The sequence below is a fragment of the Mytilus californianus genome, unplaced genomic scaffold (assembly GCF_021869535.1).
Source record: "Mytilus californianus isolate M0D057914Y unplaced genomic scaffold, xbMytCali1.0.p SCAF_16, whole genome shotgun sequence".
NCBI classification, from domain to species: Eukaryota; Metazoa; Mollusca; class Bivalvia; order Mytilida; family Mytilidae; genus Mytilus; species Mytilus californianus.
In genome coordinates, this window is record NW_026262648.1 from 1,993,420 (window position 1) to 2,013,023 (window position 19,604).

The 19,604-nt window shown below is 32.4% G+C and overlaps 1 protein-coding gene across 18 annotated transcripts in view; it reads left to right on the forward strand.

Annotated features, from left to right (window-relative positions):
* Positions 1-19,604, forward strand: part of LOC127726060 (platelet-activating factor acetylhydrolase-like) — a 36,094-nt gene that overhangs the window by 8,589 nt on the left and 7,901 nt on the right. For all 18 annotated transcript variants that reach the window (XR_007993298.1, XR_007993296.1, XR_007993302.1 and 15 more), the window contains exons 2-8: positions 2,340-2,454; positions 4,383-4,545; positions 6,107-6,278; positions 6,600-6,713; positions 7,660-7,751; positions 16,837-17,010; positions 17,559-17,707. Coding sequence is in view for 1 of the 18 variants with exons in the window: in XM_052233400.1 (XP_052089360.1) it covers positions 2,340-2,454; positions 4,383-4,545; positions 6,107-6,278; positions 6,600-6,713; positions 7,660-7,751; positions 16,837-17,010; positions 17,559-17,707 (979 nt within the window). In the remaining 17 variants the exon portion in view is untranslated. The remainder of the gene's footprint in view (positions 1-2,339; positions 2,455-4,382; positions 4,546-6,106; positions 6,279-6,599; positions 6,714-7,659; positions 7,752-16,836; positions 17,011-17,558; positions 17,708-19,604) is intronic.

Consider the following 19,604-nt stretch of genomic DNA (forward strand, 5'->3'; position numbering starts at 1 on the left):
TTTGTAGGACTGTCAAAATATTACTTTATGCCATTTATTTATTTAATACACAATTTTATATGACGATTGATATCTTTACATACCAAGGTCCAGTTTAGCAGAATCTGGAAACTAACGACACATGTTTTGTTTGTTACCTATCATACTACCTATATCTTGTTTTACTACTTGTCGTTGATATGAGCCTTCAAAATATTATAATTAAATCTAATGATATAGCAATTTTTGTTCTTCACATTTTCCCTTTAAATCTATATTATTATATGTGTTTTCTTTGGACTTAAATATGACAGAGGTTAATTAAGCTGACCATTTACAAATATATCGACCAATGATTGAAGGGGATAGTTAACTTTTTCTCATACTTTAATATACATGTATACATAAGATTTGAAATCTCAAGCTTGCTAAGCTGTTAGTTGTTGTATGCTTGAGCCTCTGTATTATAAGCCAAATTTCCTCTTTAATATTCAACTACTTTACATTTTGTAAATGCACACTGAGACTACTATAACACATTGTGTTATAGTAGTCTCAGATGCACACTATATATAATCATAGCTTCATGCTTGACGACACTGTGTTATATTTAATATGTCATAAACTGAATAATACTGAATACTGGTAGATAGTCCGTACTGAATTTTTGATTTTTAATGTTAATATTTTTTTTAATGTTTAGCTAAAATAAGGAAGAGAAAGGTTATATTCTCAATCAAAACCAAAATTGTATCAGAAATAAAACATAGGACTCCTCAGATTCCTATCTCATCGATCAACACTCATATTGACTGGGTGTGGGAAAATGTCCTGACCTGGAAAATTTTAGTCTACTTTTATGTTATTTAAATCTGGGAACAGTATATAAATATATATGTTCCTGTTTAAATGTTGATTCTTGTTTTTCTTTGAGTAAACCTCTACGGAATTCACATTTGTAATAAAACAAAGACGACAGTAAAAATTATAGATCTTCATAAACTGAACTCTTAATGGACTGAAATTAAAATGTGGTTCATATTTTTTTTCCTTTTGAACTTCATTAAATACAAAGGTCTTAAAATTTTTCAGAGTAAATTATATAAGATAATGGCCTTTGAAGGGCTATATATCTAAATTATATTGATTTATAGTACAGGTACTTGTATTTGAAGCGATAAAGTCAATCTTTGACTTTTAAATTATTATCTGTACTATTCACGACAACAAAGTGATTGTTTTTCATTTAGTGAAAAATGCGAGAAAAGCGTCCATTTTGTTCAAGATTCAGGAACAAAAATCAAATCAAGTATTTTACATTATGTATCACCACTAAAACCGTCGTCCTCACGTATTTTGTAAAGAAGTGTGGTGTTGCATCAGCTATTGATTTCTGGATTTTTGGAATTGCAAATTCGTGATTTTTATTTTTTATTTGCTGGTGGCAGTGGGTTATTCTGTGGCTGTAAAGATGATTAGATGTTTATTTCAAAATACAGCTCAGCTGCAGTAACTGCGTAACAGGACATGATCATATATAGCTAACGAATCGAGTAGAACATGATGAACATATAAATATACAAACTGTTAAGGAGGGGGTGGTAGTGAGGGACATACTAGATATATTACCTCATCATAAGTAACGTTCGCAAAAACAAAATTTTAGTGAAGAAAGATGCATTGAAATACGTTGTTACTAATCGAAACTTTGTACTGTCCTTGTCAAGTAAATCGCACAGAATATATAATTGAAATACACCGGTACATGATATTTAAATATGGGAACTTCAAATAACTGTTGAAACTTATCATAATATAGGCATATTTAAACCAGCAATTTGAGAATGAAGTGTACTATAAAATTAAGGCGTATGTCAAACAAATGTTGTTCTATGTAATTGACGTAAATATAAGTTGCCATTCAGTTACTAAATATTTTAATGGTTGTTTTTATTTAACCTTTAAAAAAAATGTGAGTGCAATTTTATACAGCTGCGATTGTATTTTTTTTTGGGGGGTGGGGGGAGAGTTGAACACCATTTTTATTATTATAAACTGACTGAACACTTAAAAAATGATAACAACATTTTATAAATTTAATGCATCTGAAGCGCTTTTCTGCATGTAACTTCATCTTGAACGCTCAAAGCTGATTTGTTGAAAGCCAAGGATGTATAAGAACTGAAACAATTAAAGAGCTATTTGACACAAGGATTTGAATAGTATACTATACAAATCCTTGTTTGACCCAAAAGTATGTAAAAATAAAAGCCAAATCCACATAAGGTCAGCTTTACTAGTGTTTGATAATTATATTATTTTTTCTTATTTTCTGTATTTTTTATCATTTTTTACTTCAGAAACGTGACAAGCAGTGGCCATTGTGGTTACCAAGGAAACAGTATGGAAACGGATATGCATATTTTATCAGACGCTCCAAGTCAGTCCTAGGGAAAATGTTTAATTGGATGGGAGGTTTGTATAATGGTTCCAAATGTTTATTCCTAATTGTAATTGTAAAGATCTACATACATTATATTAGAAAAAATACATGCATTATAATCTGAAAATTTGACTTGACGGTTATACTTTTAACAGGATCTGAATCAAGTATATCTGTTCAATTGTTGCCTAGTATATAAAAATAAGGAGATGAGGTATGATTGCCAATGAGACAACCATCCACCGAAGTTCAAATAAAGTGGATGTAAGCAATTATAGGCAGGCCTATGACCTTCAACAATGAAAAAAACCATACCGTATAGTTGGCTATAAAAGGCCCCAACATGAAAAATATGAAACAATTCAATTGAGAAAACTAACATCCTAATTTATTACAATACAATTAACAAAAAAAAACAAATATGCAATGACCGACATGAACCAACGACAATAGTCGATTGTGTAGGCAAAAAAATATATTGCATATGTCTCTTCTTACAGCTATCTCAATATTAGAAATTCTTATCTGCCCGATTGAGTGTGCAACTAGTCACTTGAGATATATTTCATAATCAAAATAAAATTTCCTTTATGTGATAATGTTGTTGCTTACCTAACTTTTTATGCCCCCGCCATAGTGGAGGGGGCATTAAGTTTTACCCTTGTCCATCCGTACGTACGTCTGTATGTCCCGAAGTTGGTTTCCGTTCTCTAACTTTAGTTTCCCTCAACCAAATGTTATGAAACTTATACAAAATGCTTATCACCACAAAACACAGATCAAATTTGATTTTGGTGGTGTCACTTTATGGAGCTACCATTTGATTTTTATTGGGGGGGGGCCTAGGATGAAATTTGAAAAAAAAAAAGCAGGACAGGAGTTTTGAGTAAAAAAAAAGGCAGGATGAGCAACTTGGCAAAAAAAAAAAGGCAGGATGACAATTTTAATATGTAAAAAAAATCAGGATAAAGTATATAATAAAAAAAAAGGCAGGACAGAGATTACAACTAAAAAAAATGCAGGACTAAATTTTTCATCCTAATTTTGGTGGTGTCAATATAACTGTTCTAGAATTTCTTGTTTCCGTTCTCTTACTTTAGTTTGCCTCAACCAAATGTTTAATAATGAAACTTATACACAATGCTTATTACCACAAAATACAGATCAAGTTTGAATTTTGGTGGTGTCACTTTAACCATTCTACAGTTATGCCCCTTCACAAATGGGAAAATTGTTGAAATTTTTCGTTTCCGTTCTCTTACTTTACTTTGCCTCAACAAAATGTTATGAATCTTATACACAATGCTTATTACTATAAAACACAGACCAAGTTTGAATTTTGGTGGCATCACTTTTATCGTTCAAGAGTTATGTCCTTTTACAAATAAAAAAATCGCTGAATTTTTCGTTTCTGTTCTCTAACTTTAGTTTGCCTCAACAAAATGTTATGAATCTTATACACAATGCTTATTACTATAAAACACTGATCAAGTTTGCATTTTGGTGGCATCACTTTAACCGTTCCAGAGTTATGCCTCTTTGCACGGTACAAATGGAAAAATTGCTGAATTTTCGTTTCCTTTCTCTTTCATAAATTTGCCTCAATCTAATGGTATGAAACTTATACACAATGCTTATTACCACAAAACTGTGATCATGTACAAATTTGGGTGGCGTCACTTCTACGGTTCTTGAGTGATGTCCCTTTATAATGTTATGTGGAAGCGGGGGCATCATCTGTGTCCCATGGACACATTCCACTTTTATTTCAAACTTTTGGGCTATTTTGGATGTATTTAAAAATGGCAGTGGGTCAATCCAATAAAAGCATTCCAAACACCAAAAAAACTGTATATGTGATGTTTTAGTAAACCCAGCAGGCAAGTCGCTGTACACATTTCTAAACCAGATTTATTTTATAAATAAATTAAAAATGTCCAAATTGTATTTGTTTCTGCAGGTGATGTCTATGTACCTGCACTGTGGCAACACTTTCCCCTTCCTGGTAAACGGTACCCAGTGGTGATATTCTCTCATGGTATTGGTGGTAACAGAACATGTAACACTACTGTCTGCTGTGAACTGGCTTCTCAGGGTTATATTGTGGCAGCTATTGAACACAGGTATGTAACCATGGTTTTCCATGAAATACAATTAGGAGTACCAATTAATTTATTAAGAAATGCACATTTATACCCAGAGGGGTTGAAGGCAAACAATACAACAATATACACAATGCAAACATTGTAAAATATTAAACATCATATACCAATAGTAAAAAAAACACAAAAAAACTTGTAGTGATTATGCAGGTGTGGTGTTCACTCTCCTCAGTGAAAAAGACTTTTTAATGAGTGGAACAGTAAGCTGCATAATTTTAAATGATGATAGAAATTAATGAATACAGAAATAATTGTAATCTATTGTTACATTTTTTATGAAAATTTACTGTTTTTATCAAGAACAATTTTGATTCCAGGTGCATTTATTTAAATCTGGGATTAATAGACGAGTATCTATAATACATTATGTCAAACTCTAAATATAGATGTTATGGTTACATGTACATTAGTTAAAAGATTAAAACTGGTAATTTTTTAAACATTTTGATATTTTACCAAAAATGTTGTATGTAAACTGTACAGGAATTTTTTTTAATATTGGTCTTAAAAAGCACTACATGACAAAAAAAATCCTATAAAATGTGTTCAAATGTAATTGAATGCACTAAACTTATGGTTGAAAAGAATTAATACTCTATAAAGAAATTTATATTTCTCATGGTCTAATAACCAAAATTGAAGAAACATAATAAAAATTGATTAAAAATCATTTCTATTCTTCACAGTTTGCTTATTTGACAGATCAGAACTATATTTTAGAATGTTAACTTAACTTTGTAAATATAAAGTAAACTTATAATACTTCATGTGTGACCAGATCAGCTAATAAAGAAACATTTCAATAAGCTTTCACAGATGGGTGAACAATGAATTGCACATTTCCCCTTCAATATTATAATTATCGATATCAAGGAAAATAGGTTCTTTCCTAGTCATTGCTTGTATTACACTGGGTTTTTGTTATTTACATAACTACTGCAAATACAGTCTGTAGTCAGGTATCTCTTAATTTCCACTTTACTGGTCTCCATTTTGAAAAAAATGTCATCCGAACCCTCTGGCAATGAGTGTGAAATAAATACAGTATCTTCAGTGAGGAAATTAAAGTTTATGAAAGTAATATTGTGAATGCCTAATATCATGAAAAATGAAAAAAATATGATCATGTGGTTTATTTTCTTTGGCTGAAATGGTTTCATAAAAAAATGTTTACAATATGTATTGACAGATATCGTTACTTTTTAGGCAAATGTAAAGTTCATCAAATATGAATTAATACTTTGCACTGCAACCCATACTGTTCACTTTGAATAAAAGGTGATGTGGGACCTTAACTGTAGAGCATAAAAAACTAAAGGGCATCTTGGCTTTCAGTCTTTAATAAAAAAAAATGTCTATTGTATAGACTCTATACAATATGCCAAGCTGAACTTAATGCCCTGAGTACTGAAAAGCCAACAATAAATGTTCTATCAACGATCTACCATTAAAGCCAAATTCTTAAGGAAAGTTGATACTGTGATTACACTTTGAAAGATACTAATAATTTTTTTTTTAACAGGGATGGGTCAGCATCCATGACCTTTCAACTCAAACAGGACATTAAAAGTACAGTAAATGTATCCAATAGTAACAATAGCCAAATGCACAGAACACATAGTTTTACAGAAGAATGGATGCCATTTGATTTTTCACCTCCTCGGTGGGATGATTATGAAAGTAGAAACAAACAGGTGAGCTTTAGCGTGAGAAGTTGCGAACGTAATTTTTTACACAGTTTAAGAACTGTAAAGTTAAATTTATAGTATTTATTTTACAAACACAAAACACCAACATGATATAGAAAGGGTTATTTTGAAATTGAACTTATAACATAGATAAACTAAACAAATATGATTTATTATTAGTTTTTTTAATGCATTTACACAATGCAGATGTATTCAGCTAAAAGATGGGAAAAAAGACTGAAAATGACCACTTTTTTTACCTTGCTATGTGAACACTAGTTTTGAATTGATTGGAAATAATACTTATTCTTTATTTTGTATACTAAGGTGTATCAAAGGGCTCAGGAATGTACATTAGCACTGAATGTTTTAACAGACCTCGATAATGGAGTAACAATACTAAATCAACTTGGGGGAAATTTTAACCTCAAACTGTTTAAAGTAAGTATTTGGTTATGTAAAACATTGATATATGTTAGTATTAGCTGTTAACTGGAAGGCCACACAGATAATAGTGATAGAAATATTTACCATATAATATAAAAATAAAAAGATGTGGTAAGAATGGTATGCTTGCCAATTGAGACAACTCTCCACCAGATGACATAGAAGTTAACAACTAAAGGTCACTGTACAGCCTTCAATAATGAGCAAAACCCATACCACATAGTCTGACATGGATCTTTACCAGAATATTATGAGAAAAGCAACAGTTGCTATATAAAGAGCAGGACATACATTTCTTTATCTAAATATGGAAGGGTTCTTGGTCATTATCTTATTTACTCAGTAATTTGTGGTGGAATATTGTTTGTCTGATTTACCTGGTACTTTGTTGTTGCAGTGGGTGTATTGGTTATATGCAGAGGCTGTGCCTTGAGTTTGTTAAATCCCCCCACCCCACTTTTTAAAAAAAAAAACCAAAAACTGAAATAATATGACTAAATTACACTCTTAATCTGTTTCTTTTGAGTTAATTCATATTATTCTATAATTGTAAGCACTAAGATGCACAGCTGACTTATGAAAAGTCAATGGTATTTGGTTTGCAGTTGTATTAGCATTGGCACATCTCATTTCCATGGAGATTGTTTAGCCCTGTACCTTCATCAGTCATGGTTCATTGACTTTGCATAACTTACATGTTAAAGTATTGCTATTTTAATTTCAACATTTGCATTATCAAAATAACAAATAGGCGAGACATATCTCTGTGTTAACAGTTTATTAATTGTGGACATACCATTGTAACGTTTATCTTGATATTTGATTGTGACTCGATTGTTTTATTTTTTACATGTTGCTTTCTGCAAATAAGTGAGCTTTTACGTTTGTAATTACGTTATAGTTTATTACCACTATTATATTTTCTGTTTCTACATTGTAGAATTTATTTGATCTGTCAAAAGTATCACTTGTTGGGCATTCATTTGGTGGTTCTACCACTGTATGTGCTCTATCAAAAGACACAAGATTCAAGTAAGTAGATGTCTATGATGGACAGTTTTCTATAGACATGATTTGAGTTGGAGTTATTTCCCTTGTCTGCCATGTTGGAGTGCAGACTTAACCAGAATAATCCAGTCCCTTATCAATATTTCCTTCTTGGGAAGGACTGTATTTCTTTTACCCTAAAAACTTCTCAGATGATTGATTGGTGATTTTTCAATGTCTATTTAGCCATCATAGAGCAGTGGACTATAATGACTGAATTATTTGTTTTAGAGCAGAGTCTCAACAGACTGGTTAATTTGACTTACCAAATTTAAGCATGTGGTACAAGTTTGTCTGATAAAAGATTGCACTGAAGAATTATTCAAGGCTTAAACAAAAGAAAATTAATTGTTCAGAAAACAACCTTTTTCTAAATAGATATAAGAAGATGTGGTATGAGTCCCAATGAGACAACTCTCCATCCAAGTCAAAATTTATAAAAGTAAACCATTATAGGTCACAGTACGGTCTTCAACACGGAGCCTTGGCTCACACCGAACAGTAAGCTATAAAGGGCCCCAAAAAATTACTAATGTAAAACCATTCAAATAATTTTGTTGTTAGGTATAAGTGTACAGTACTAATAGAGAAAGGAAATACTTTTACAAAATAAATAATTTTGATGTTCATAGTACGAAGTAAAAATTTATAGTTATACCAAACACTTATCAAAGCTGGTATATAGACCAGATATAATCCTGAATAACATTAAATAGCAAAAAAGCAAAACAATTAGTATCAACAGGTCAAATAAACAAGAAAGTACGATTTGAGAGTACTCGCAGTTACTGACAGCTAGTTAAAAGCCAAAACAATTAATAATAAAAAATCATGCATCAGAGACTAAAATCAACTAAAACACATCCCAGGGATTTAGTATTTTAACGTCATGGACAGTCAAAGAAGACATGACTAGTGCAATGCCAAAAATAAATGTATCGACAGACAGTAGGATAGTTAGGAGTTTAATCTCTTTATAGATCTAAACGAACGTGGGTGTGTCTTTATACATTCCACTTGAAAAAAATACAAATTTAGTTATGTTTTAATTTGCTGATGACAAAATCGATATTAGTGCCAATGTAAACTATATTCAAAGATCTAATTACAACATTGGTAAGATAACCTTTACTAATGAGCCTGTTTAAAGGTTCGATGAGTTTACACGGATCACATAGTGATTTCCGCGCTTTAAGTACAATATTACCGTAAAATTTAGGATGTGAAATACCGTTTTTAATCAGTTTTCTACAAGTACAGCCAAATTTACTAATCAAATCTTTGTATCTATGAAAGAACTTAGCAAAAGTTTTACGTAATTTATGGTAACGAAATCCTTGATTTAATAATTTACCAGTGATGCATTGATTACGTTCGTTAAAATCTATGACATCACTACACACACAGGCATCACGAACGAGTTGGGATATATATACACCGTATGATGGAGCCAAAGGAACATCGCCGTCTAAAAAAGGAAAATTAACAATAGGGAATGAAAAATCGTCTCTTTTGTCGTAAATTTTCGTATGGAGTTTTCCTTTAGAGATTGAAATGTCCAAATCCAGAAAAGGACAACTACTGCTGTTTATGTTAGATTTAGTTAAAGTAAGTTCTATTGGGTAAATTTCGGTAGTATATTTAGAGAACTCTGGATTATTTAACGAAAAAATATCATCTAGATAACGGAAGGTATTGTTGAATGTATCAACCAAATGTAACAATGACGTGTCTTTACTGAGTTTGGTCATAAACTGAGATTCATAGCAATACAGGAATAAATCTGCTATTAAAGGGGCGCAGTTAGTGCCCATAGGAATACCTACTACCTGTCAATACATTCTATCGCCGAAACGTACATATATGTTGTCCAGGAGAAAATTTAAAGCTTCACATTTCCAGTAAGTGAATCTAGCATACTTTCCTTTTTCGTTACAGAAAAAGGCTTTAAACGAGTTACAGCAAATAAATTTGTAACGAGATTTTTCAAAAGACCATTTAATTAAATATGAAAACTTTTTCTTGATAAGATTGTGTGGAAGTGTAGTATAGAGAGTAGAAAAATCATAACTGTCAACAGAATTAAAAGGACCATCAAAAGCATGTATTTTATCTAAAACCTCTAAAGAATTTTTAACACTCCAAAAATAATTAATACCATTATTTTCATAAGCTTTATTACAAAAGTTAATAACAAGTTCTTTGATAGTAGTAAGGGAGGTAGTTAGAAGCACTGATAGATTAGTAGTAGAACACTTACTAGATGCGGAGATGAAACGGAATTTAAATGGTTTTTTGTGCAATTTAGGTAACCAGTACATAGTAGGGACTTTCAAATGTTCGGAAGAGGCCTTAAGCTGGGTAGTGGCAGTGATATGCTTGTTTACAATTTGACTCTCTGTGGAGCGTACGGACCTGAATGTAGATGAATTTGTAATTTCGTTTTGGAGAACTTCCATGTAGTATATGCGTCACACCACCACTACATTATTTGCTGCTTTGTCTGCTGGTACGAACACAAACCGCTTTGCGAGTACTTGGAGTTTATTTTTTATTCTGGAAATGGGAATTTCATGGACCCTATTACTAATTTCAGAATTGTTTTCAAAATGAGATATACGAATATTAACAGTATTCATAAATTTATTCAAATAACTGTCTAGAGATTTATTATCAGATTTTTCACGTTTACACCAATTTTTACAGTAGACAGACAGAGCGTCTTTAATGATCTGACGACACTGTTTCCAATCTATTTTAGATGGAGGACGATATTTCAGTCCTTTCTTAAGAACAGTTATGACCTCACGGTCTTCGACGATGTTGAGGTCTCCTGTAAGGACATGACCATAGGGAACATATCTAAAACTAGATGTTTCACAATCTCAAGTGGAAGGAACATTATTTTCTATATTGACGTCTGATGTAACTGACGTATAATTAAAAATCAAACTTCTGCTGGTTTTTTTATAAGAATACAAAATAATAGGTGGTTCTAATAATAATATATTATCAAGGTATTTGGCTTTGGATGGTAGAGTCATTGAATATACTAGATAAGTTAATAAAATCAATACCTCTATTTATATATTTTAATTTAAGAAAATGCCGTTTATGATTTTCAGGTTTATCGATACTAGGAAATAGCCTATGATGACAAAAGGCTGTAATAATACGGGTGTATTCATACATTGGGCTAAAAAAAGAAATTGTATCACACTCCAGAAAAATAGCATATAATTTAATTATTGGTATCTGACCCAGTTTGCATAATACTTGATGTCTGCCATTATTTTTTATTATAGATAACAGATCAGCAAGTGTATAATTTATACGATGTTTAATACGTTGATTACGGTTTTTGCGTTCGCCATGAGACCTTTTATTTCTAAGTCGTTTATCGACAATATTAATGACATCCATTGAAGTTTTAGTTATGTTCCCCTGTCCTAATATTTTGTCATTAAGACCGAGAGGATAAGCTGTTTGAAGTCTTTTTATCCAAAATAATTCGCGAACTTCACATGATTTTTCAAATTGCTTGTGTGATTCTCCTGGTTGTTTCTGAATGGTTTCAAGTGGTTGGAATTTAATAAATTTTAGATTGTGATTATGCTTATCTAAATGTTGATATATCAAACTTTTGAATTTTTTAGGTCTACGAAAGCGGTAAAGGTGTTCTTGATTTCTTTTGTAATACGCTCGTCCCGTCTGTCCCACATATTGAATACCACACTTAGGTTGGGTTCAAGTTACCACATATATAAGGTTTTGAGTTTTTCAGGTAATGTCACAGGAAAAGGAGAGCGAAAAAGCTCTCCCGTTCACTGTTGACCGTACAGTATTTTGTGAAGTTAATCTAAAACAGGTTAGTCACTTTTTGGCATTGCACGGGAAAATTTGTGGATATCCACGCGCATTTTTGTTAAACAATCTGGCTGTAGAGTCATTACAAATACGTTTGTTTAAGCACGTGGATATCCTAGAAGTTGTGTTGTTAATAATTTTCTTTCCATTGCGTAAAATCATGATAATTAAATAGGGGTATAGGAAAAATAAAAAAGACCGGAGGTTGTAACAATGAATAAGGATCACAATTACGGAATAGGAAATAATAGGCAAAGCAGTAAAAGAAATCTTACTAAAACTGGTATAAAGGGCCCGACTTAAAGACTTAAGTATTACAATACTGACATATAACAAACACAGGGCAAAAACAGAGATTGTAAGAAATCTTAGTAAAACCATAGCAGGGGGCAATAATAAAAATAGCAGGCGTGGATGAGTATTTATACATCCAAACACCATAATATATAATTGATAATTAAGAACAAAGATATAAACATGTGAAAGCTCTCTCACAGGCAAACAACCCATAATTAAAAAATATAAGGGCATACACCACAAGCACGGGGACACATTCTACTGCATCCAAACAGCACGAGCAACAAACCCTGCAGTAAATAGATATAAGAAGATGTGGTATGAGTGCCAATGAGACAACTCTCCATCCAAGTCAAAATTTATAAAAGTAAACCATTATAGGTCACAGTACGGTCTTCAACACGGAGCCTTGGCTCACACCGAACAGTAAGCTATAAAGGGCCCCAAAAAATTACTAATGTAAAACCATTCAAACGGGAAAACCAACGGTCTAATCTATATAAAAAACGAGAAACGAGAAACACTTATGAACCACATCAACAAACGACAACTACTGAACATCAGATTCCTGACTTAGGACAGGTGCAAACAAATGCAGCGGGTTTAAACGTTTTAATGGTACCAAACCTTCACCCTTTTTCTGAAACAATAGTGTAACATCACAACATAGAAAGACACACTATAAAATATCAACTGAAATAGCTTAACTCAATCAAAGGACATATTAACACCATTGAACATACACTGAACAAATAAATTTGACCTATGACACAATGTAAAAGTCTGTCGGTATAAGTTGAATTAGGCTGATTTATGAAGAATTTAGCACAAGATGCCCTCCAACATGATTACAAAGGGAAATATATCTTACTATTATTATGTAAATGGAAAACTATCTAATATAGAAACAATATTTTAATGTATTTTAATGTAAATAAAGGCAACAGTAGTATACCGCTGTTCAAAACTCATAAATCGATAGAGATAAAAACAAATCCGGGTTACAAACTAAAACTGAGGGAAACGCATCTAATATAAGAGGAGAACAATGACACAACAAATTAAGATTAATCAAGAAAGAGGAAACATTGTATTTTTGTGCATACTTGATGCCATGGTTTTGTACAGTTTTGCTGAACACTTTTTAATTGGTTAGCCAATGCCAGCTAAAACTCTTTAAATTATTATAAATCCACATTGTACATTTAAGGAACAACTTTTAATAAAAAGTTTTATTCTTACTTGGTAATTATAGTATAAATTTGAGAATGGAAATGAGGGGAATGTGTCAAAGAGACAACAACCCGACCATAGAACAGACAACAGCAGAAGGTCACCAACAGGTCTTCAATGCAGCGAGAAATTCCCGCACCCGGAGGCGTCCTTCAGCTGGCCCCTAAACAAATATATATACTAGTTCAGTGATAATGAACGCCATACTAAACTCCAAATTGTACACAAGAAACTAAAACTAAAAATAATACAAGACTAACAAAGGCTAGAGGCTCCTGACTTGGGACAGGCGCAAAAATGCATCGGGGTTAAACATGTTTATGAGATCTCAACCCTCCCCCTATACCTCTAGCCAATGTAGAAAAGTAAACGCATAACAATACGCACATTAAAATTCAGTTCAAGAGAAGTCCGAGTCTGATGTCAGAAGATGTAACCAAAGAAAATAAACAAAATGACAATAATACATAAATAACAACAGACTACTAGCAGTTAACTGACATGCCAGCTCCAGACTTCAATTAAACTGATTGAAAGATTATATCTTCATCATATGAATATCAGGCACAATCCTTCCCGTTAGGGGTTTAGTATCATACCATCATAACATATATGAGAAGAATATAACCCGTGTCATGCCAACAACTGGTTTTTGTCGAGCCTGCGACTTTTGTCGCAGAAAGCTCGACATTGGGATAGCGATCCGGCGGCGGCGGCGTTAGCTAACTTCTTAAAAGCTTTATATTTTAGAAGATGGAAGACCTGGATGCTTCATACTTTGTATATGGATGCCTCATGTTACGAAGTTTCCGTCAGTCACATGTCCAATGTCCTTGACCTCATTTTCATGGTTCAGTGACTACTTGAAAAAAAAGTTCAGATTTTTTGTAATGTTAAATTCTCTCTTATTATAAGTAATAGGATAACTATATTTGGTATGTGCGTACCTTGCAAGGTCCTCATGCCCGTCAGACAGTTTTCACTTGACCTCAACCTCATTTCATGGATCAGTGAACAAGGTTAAGTTTTCGTGGTCAAGTCCATATCTCAGATACTATAAGCAATAGGTCTAGTATATTCGGTGTATGGAAGGACTGTAAGGTGTACATGTCCAACTGGCAGGTGTCATCTGACCTTGACCTCATTTTCATGGTTCAGTGGTTATAGTTAAGTTTTTGTGTTTTGGTCTGTTTTTCTTATACTGTATGCAATAGGTCTACTATATTTGGTGTATGGAATGATTGTAAGGTGTACATGTCTAGCTGGCAGGTGTCATCTGACCTTGACCTCATTTTCATGGTTCAGTGGTCATAGTTAAGTTTTTGAGTTTTGGTCTTTCTTTCTAATACTGCATGCAATAGGTCAGCTATATTTGGTGTATGGAATGATTGTAAGGTGTACATGTCTAGCTGGCAGGTGTCATCTTACCTTGACCTCATTTTCATGGTTCAGTGGTCAAAGTTAAGTTTTTGAGTTTTGGTCTTTTTTTCTTATACTATATGCAATAGCTCAACTATATTTGGTGTATGGAAATATTTTATGATCTATATGTCAGTCACGCAGGTTTTATTTGACCTTGACCTCATTTTCAAGGTTCATTGCCCAGTGTTAAGTTTTTGTGTTTTCGTCTGTTTTTCTTAAACTATAAGCAATAGGTCAACTATATTTGTTGTATGGAAGAATTGTTAGCTGTACATGCCTGCCTAGCATGGTTCATCTGACCTTGACCTCATTTTCATGGTTCATTGATCAATGTTTAGTTTACTTGGTTAATGTTAAGTTTATGTGACAGTTGTAATAAAGCTTTATATTTAGGACTATCAACATAATATCAATGATTAGTAAAGAAGGCGAGACATTTCAGCGTGTGCACTCTTGTTAAATAAATGTGTTTAGTGCAGATGCAAAGACCCTATAAGTGAATCAATATTAACGCCAAAATATGCAATCTTTAATGACCTGACAACAGTATCGTAACTATATCCCTTCTTGATAAGTCTATTTAAAGGTTCAGAGACCTATGATAACAATTAAGTAAGAGAGTTAATTAACATTATAAGGCTTTGGATAGTTATTTTCTATTTGTAGACTGGGTAGTATTGTTATATGATTTGATATTTGGTCTGGAAATTTATAATGTTAAGTTGAACTGTGTAGAGATTTAAAAAAATAAAATGTCAAAACGTCTAAAACAGGATATAGCACATTTTTGAGAAAAAGAAATCTGAAACCTAAGTATCAATTCAACATTCTATCTCACAATCATAATTCACTAAACTTAGCAAGGTCCTAATAGCAAGGAAATGGTCAAACCTAAAACTTTTGTGATCAGAATTGTTTGAGACTCACTAAGAAATTGTTCTATTATATTTAGTTTTGTTAGCTTCAGAGGTGAATACTGACATTTTTGTGCTTTATAAAGAATATTTCCATAAAAAATTGGATGTGAAATACCTGAACGTATAAGAAGTCTGCATGTTGAGCTATATTTACGAATGATGTCCTTATAATTCACAAAAAATGAAATAAAATTGATATTTTTACAAACAAAGAAATCATGGCATCAATGATAGTGTATATTCTAAGAAAATAATGTATTTAAAATTACAATGACAGGGTATGTGTTTTAACAAAATAGTCCAGCCACCAATGACAGTTATGTATTTTTAAGATCAACTATAGTGTGAAGTCTTTCTAGCAGATACAGTGTGTATTGAGATTGTCTGATATAAACTGACAGCAATTACTGTGTGTTTATTTTTACAACAAAGAAATTACAACAATGACACTTTGTGTTTTTTAATAACAAAGTCGTGACACTTTGTGTTTTTTAATAACAAAGTCATTACAATTTGTGTTTTTTAATAACAAAGTCGTGACAATTTGTGTTTTTTAATAACAAAGTCGTGACAATTTGTGTTTTTTAATAACAAAGTCGTGACAATTTGTGTTTTTTAATAACAAAGTCTTTCCAATAATTGTCACAGTCACAAAGCAGCAATGACAGTGTGTTTGTTTTTAGCAGCAAAAACAATCTCTACACTATATATACATGTATTTAGTAACAAAATGACTACAGTATATTGAACCACAAGACTATATATGACATATGTTTCAGACAATACATAATTTGATTTAATCTTATTTGCTATTTTTGGGCTCAAAAAAGCTTTGAAGCTGATGAATTAATATACAAAGTAACAGGAATTACCAAAAATATTTGACTGTGCAACAGATAACATGTATAACATGTATAACATGTATAACCAACAACTGACTCGTCCTGGAAAATAAATGTAAAACAAAGACAAACAACAACAAATACATGATGAAGATACTGTGGATTCATTGTTATTCGTTGGATACCAATCTTTGTGGATTTCATAGGAACAGGTGAACAATGAACTTGAATGTTCCAAGAATTGCAAATTTTGTCTGGGTTTGTATGCAGACAGACCATGAAATTAAATATACATTTGTACATGAAAATGTAAGTTTTCCTCAATCCACAAAAATTGATTAATGAATCCACAGTAGCCTAATGTGGACAAGCTAATATATTTTTTTTTATTTAAAATTGGAAAATATGATTTCACAGCGCACGTTTATAATATCAAATCTACAATCATTAATTCTGTTATAATGCAGCTTAATAATAATATAAACTTTTCAGAGTTGGAGTTATGATGGATGGGTGGATGCATCCTCTTGATGAAGAAATGTATAAAAACATTACGCAGCCTGTACTGATGATTAATATGGAGACGTTTCAATGGCAGGAAAATGTGGATCAAATGCAACGGCTCCAAGAAGATCCCAAGGTTCAGAGACCTATGATAACAATTAAGTAAGAGAGTTAATTAACATTATAAGGCTTTGGATAGTTATTTTCTATTTGTAGACTGGGTAGTATTGTTATATGATTTGATATTTGGTCTGGAAATTTATAATGTTAAGTTGAACTGTGTAGAGATTTAAAAAAAAAATAAAATGTCAAAACGTCTAAAACAGGATATAGCACATTTTTGAGAAAAAGAAATCTGAAACCTAAGTATCAATTCAACATTCTATCTCACAATCATAATTCACTAAACTTAGCAAGGTCCTAATAGCAAGGAAATGGTCAAACCTAAAACTTTTGTGATCAGAATTGTTTGAGACTCACTAAGAAATTGTTCTATTATATTTAGTTTCAGCATTTCAAACGTAACATGCACAACTTTAAAGAAAACTTTTTCCTCATGTTTTTTTCTGCATGCAGTAATCATTAAAGGATAATGATATGATAAAAACCCTTATCAAATTATTCATGCTCTTAAACAGCAGTTGAATTTTGTTATGTCTGAATTTGTAAATCTTTTAATTTCCAAAATAACAATATCTTTTCTCTTGCAGAGGAACATGCCATCAGAGTGTTACTGACTTTCAATTTTTAGTAAAAAAACCTCTTGGTATGTTTATGGATGTTCGACACACATTATCTCCAAAAATTGCCATAGATGTCTCAAATAAAGCTACACTAGGATTTCTTAGGAAGCACCTTGGTAAGTTTACTTCTATTTCTGTAACTGAACTATATGATTACTGAAACCATAAGAGGAATGTATGAGCTAGTTTATTTATTCAAGACAGCTGTTACAGTCAGTTACGACTTACTGTAATCTGGTATTAAATGCAAGCACAGATATATTCATAAATACGCCATACTGATATTGACAATTTATTTTATTTTATTTCTAAAACTTTGTTTTGTTTAGTCCAATTTAGGAAAGGAAATGCTGAGTTTTCTGATTCTTGGACCTTTTGTTACAAGATACAGTTGTAAGGACGTGACCTCATTGACCATGTTGACTTGGGAAAACTAACTGTTTTTAGACCAAGAAATATTAAAGCTTGCATTAGACAACAAATTTGAGTCAAATAATTTTTAAAAAAGGTTTTGAAATTTAAATATTGAATTCTACACCCTTCTCAACATAGTGTAAAATGCCGATTTCAAGTAACTTAAATTCAAGATAAGTTCAAATTTAGCAAAGAAAGAAGACCTGAATTTACAGTCAGAAGGAAGATGTGTTTTGTTCATTTGACATGTCTCCTTCTATTTTTATACGACCGCAAAAAAAATTTTGTGGTTGTATATTGGTTTGACGTTGGCATCGTTGTCGTCGTCGTCATCGTTGTCGTCGTCATCGTTGTAATGACACATTAGTTTTCGCACTCTAACTTTAGTTTAAGTAGATGGATCTCAATGAAATTTTATCATAAGGTTCAATACCACAAAAGGAAGGTGGGGATTGATTTTGGGGGTTATGGTACCAACAGTTAAGGAATTAGGGGCCAAAATGGGGCCAAAAATAAGCATTTTTGTAACTTCCAGACATAACTTGCGTGTAATTGTATGGATCTCTCTGACATTGTACCACAAGGTTCCATATCACAAAGGGAATGCTGGGATTGATTTTGGGGGTAATTGCCTCCAAATTTTAGGAATTAGGGGCCAAAAGGGGGCAAAAAACAAGCATTTTTCTAGTTTCATGACAATAACTTGTGTGTAAGTGTATGGATCTCTCTGACATTGTATCACAAGGTTTTATATCAAAAAGGGAATGCTGGGATTGATTTGGGGGTAATTGCCTCCAAATTTTAGGAATAAGGGGCCAAAAAGGGGCAAAAAACAAGCATTATTCTAGTTTCATGACAATAACTTGTGTGTAAGTGTATGGATCTCTCTGACATTGTATCACAATGTTCTATATCACAAAGGGAATGCTGGGATTGATTTTGGGGGTAATTGCCTCCAAATTTAGGAATTAGGGGCCAAAAAGGGGCAAAAAACAAGCATTTTTCTAGTTTCCAGACAATAACTTGTGTTTAAGTGTATGGATCTCTCTGAAATTGTACTGCTAGGTTCCATATCACAAAGGGAAAGCTGGAATTGAGTTTGGGGGTAATTCCCCAAAAAGTTTAGGAATAAGGGGCCAAAAAGGGGCCAAAAATAAGCATTTTTCTAGTTTCAGACAATAACTTGTGTTTAAGTGTATGGATCTCTCTGAAATTGTACTGCAAGGTACCATACCACAAAGGGAAGGCTGGGATTGATTTAGGGGGTAATTCCCTCAAAATTTTAGTAATTAGGGGCCATAAAAGGGCAAAAAAACAAGTATTTTTCTAGTTTCAGGACAATAACTTGTGTGTAAGTGTATGGATCTGTATGAAATTGTACTGCAAGGTTCCATATCACAAAGGGAAAGCTGGGTTTGAGTTTGGGGGTAATTGCCCTAAACGTTTAGGAATTTGGGGCCAAAAAACAAGCATTTTTCTAGTTTCCAGACAATAACTTGTGTTTAAGTGTATGGATCTCTCTGAAATTGTACTGCAAGATACCATACCACAAAGGGAAAGCTGGGATGAATCATAAGGGGGTTCAAAAAGTTGGGGGGG